General features: G+C 37.3%; 1 protein-coding gene across 1 annotated transcript in view; it reads left to right on the forward strand.

Annotated features, from left to right (window-relative positions):
* TICRR (TOPBP1 interacting checkpoint and replication regulator) overlaps positions 1 to 2974 on the forward strand; it is a 49115-nt gene that overhangs the window by 31050 nt on the left and 15091 nt on the right. The window contains exon 13 of the mRNA XM_003788821.2: positions 159 to 255. Within this exon, the coding sequence (XP_003788869.1) occupies positions 159 to 255 (97 nt within the window). The remainder of the gene's footprint in view (positions 1 to 158; positions 256 to 2974) is intronic.

The raw sequence follows: 2974 nt of genomic DNA on the forward strand, positions 1-2974 counted from the left end.
TGCTGTGAGCTGTGATGCCACGGCCCTCTACCCAGGGGGACAGCTTGAGGCTCTGTCTCAAAAAAAAAAAAGACCCTAGTTCCATTCAAATGTTGCTATATATAACCTCTTTCTAGACTTGGGGGTTTTGACTATTTTTTGTTTTCTATTTTTAAAAGGAAAAATGGATTAATAAGACATAAAAGCATTGCTGAGGTTTCACAGAATCTTCGACAAATTGAAATTCCCAAGGTGTCCAAGAGAGCTACAAAAAAAGTAAGTAAGCTTCAATAGATAAGAAATGACACCAAGAGAGTTGACTGTTTTGGCTTGAGCTGACACAATAAATAAGAACAATAAGTAGTGTCTCTACTTTTAGGAAATGGAATTCATAAGATGCAGAAATAATATTAAATGTTCTTATGAATGTTTGTTAAACTATAATCCAAGAAGTAAAAAAATGTGTATTTGTTGGGCAGCACCTGTGGCTCAATGAGTAGGGCACCGGCCCCATATACTGAGGGTGGTAGGTTCAAAACTGGCTCCAGCCAAACTGCAACAAAAAATAGCCGGGTATTCTGGCGGGCACCTGTAGTCCCAGCTACTCGGGAGGCTAAGGCAAGAGAATCACCTAACCCCAAGGTTGCTATGAGCTGTGACACCATGGACTGTACTGCGGGTAACAAAGTGAGACTCTGGGGGCAGTGTCTGTGGCTCAAAAGGGTAGGGCACTGGCCCCATATGCCGGAGGTGGCGGTTCAAACCCAGCCCCGGCCAAAAACTGCAAAAAAAAAAAAACCAAACAAATATGAATTTGTTAAGAGATTAACCATTTTACCAGGAGTGTCATAGTTAATGGTAATATGAGGAAAAACAGCAAGTAAAAGTTAGGAATGAATAAAGTGATTCAAAACTTTAAATAAGGAAACTAATGAAATAATAACTAAAATAGTCACTGAAAAATAGTACACCATAGTAGGACTTTGTTGCATACCAGCCAGTACTTTTCAGTAAATTAAGTTTTACTTCAATAATAAGACAGTAGTACCACCTTATCTACAAGGGGTATACTCAAAGACCCCAAGTTGATACCTGAAACTGGATAGTATTGAATGAACCCTGTATATACTATTTTTTTCTATACATATATACCTATGATGAAATTTAGTTTACAAATTAGGCACAGAAAGAGATTAACAGTCACTAATAATGAAAGAGAATAACTTTCATGTAGCCATGTACTGTAAGAAAAATTATATGATGGTTTCTCTCAAAATATTATGGTACTACTATTTTTTTTTTAAACAGAGGCTCATTGTGTCACTCTTGGTAGAGTGCAGTGGCATCACAGCTCACAGCAACCTCCCAACTCTTGGGCTTAAGCAATTCTCTTCCCTCAGCCTCCAAGTAGCTGGGAGTACAGGCACCTGCCACAACATCCAACTATTCTGTTGTTGTTGCATGTTGTCATTGTTGATTTTAGCTGGCCCGGGCCGGGTTCGAACCTGCCAACCTCAGTATACATGACTGGTGAGCTACGGGCACTGCCTATCATACTGTTTTGTATTCACCCATTTTCAGGCTGTGGTTGACTGTTGGAAAGTGAAACCTCAAGTAAGGCGGGACTATTGAATTTTTCTGTGGCAGTAGGTATGCAACCAATAAAAAGAACCCTAGCTGGAATCTGTTTACTCAGTGGAATTAATGTCTTCCAAAGGAAAGAAGGGAGACTAAAAATACAATAAAATTGCATTCTGAGAAGAATTAAAATTCTATGAGAAATAGTTTTAAAAGTATTAATCATTACAATAATGGTTCTCTGTTTCTAGATGTTTATAGCTGTCCTTTGGAATTGGAGGTGGAATTTCTTAAAAGAGTTAGTGGTGTTCACTTTTAAGTGAACTCCCATATGAATAAAATGCAGATCTTACATATCTCGTAGTCTCAATTGAAAGTGTAAAATTCAAGTGGATGGCCAAAAGTTATCAGACCTTTATTCTCACTAGATTTTAGAGTGATTTGCAAATCTTTCTGGGATTCTTTGAAATGTTTGTTTTAGATTGACCAAGACAGTTTGCTTCTTTAAGACAGATTTATTGAGATCAGTATGTGATTTTGGTTAGGAAGAATGTATTTGCATGTCGAAGTCAGTACTATAGGGCAGTATTTTGCAACCTTTTTTATTTCATGGCACACTTGAACCTCTAGTTAAACTTCCATGGCATACTTAAATTATGTTGATTAAAAAAAAAAGTAAAAAAATGTATATGCTTTGCTTTGAACTTCTTCTGAAAATAATTTAATTGTCTGTAAAAATTTTTGAGGCACACCTAAGATCTTTTCATGGTGCACTAATGTCCAGTGGCACACCATGGGTTGAAAATCATGGCCATTTAGTTGTTTACCTGAAAGACTAGGTGGTAGGTTTTTAATAGAATAAATCTGAGTCCTCTGAAGGATCAATATAGTTAGCTCAGGAAGCAGTAAACTTGTACCATGAGTATAGAAACATAATATTAATTACTTATATACATGTTAATTTCTTTGCATGTCTTAACTCAGAAGAGCACAGCGATTAAAAAAAGGTTTGGTCCTGTTGTAGTACCTCCTGGACCTACTCACCTAATTTTCCTTTCAGTTAACAAGAATTCACAAACACTTTTCTATAAAGGAGCACATAATGAATGTTGTGGCCTTTGTAGACCATGTAGTCTCTGTAAACATTTACTCAATTAACCTCTGGTGAGAAAGCAGCCAGAGATAATATGTAAACAAAACATGGCTGTGTTTAAATAAAACTTTATTTTCAAAAACAAGAAGTAGCCCAGATGTGGTCTGAATCTTGTAGTTTGCTGACCTCCGGATTAGGAAATTGGTTTTTTGTTTGTTTGTTTGTTTGTTTTTGAGACAGAGCCTCAAGCTGTCCCCCTGGGTAGAGTGCCGTGGCATTACAGCTCACAGCAACCTCCAACTCCTGGGCTCAAGCGAGTCTCCT

The sequence above is a fragment of the Otolemur garnettii genome, unplaced genomic scaffold (assembly GCF_000181295.1).
Source record: "Otolemur garnettii isolate 467f Iridium unplaced genomic scaffold, OtoGar3 scaffold00029, whole genome shotgun sequence".
Lineage (NCBI taxonomy): Eukaryota > Metazoa > Chordata > Mammalia > Primates > Galagidae > Otolemur > Otolemur garnettii.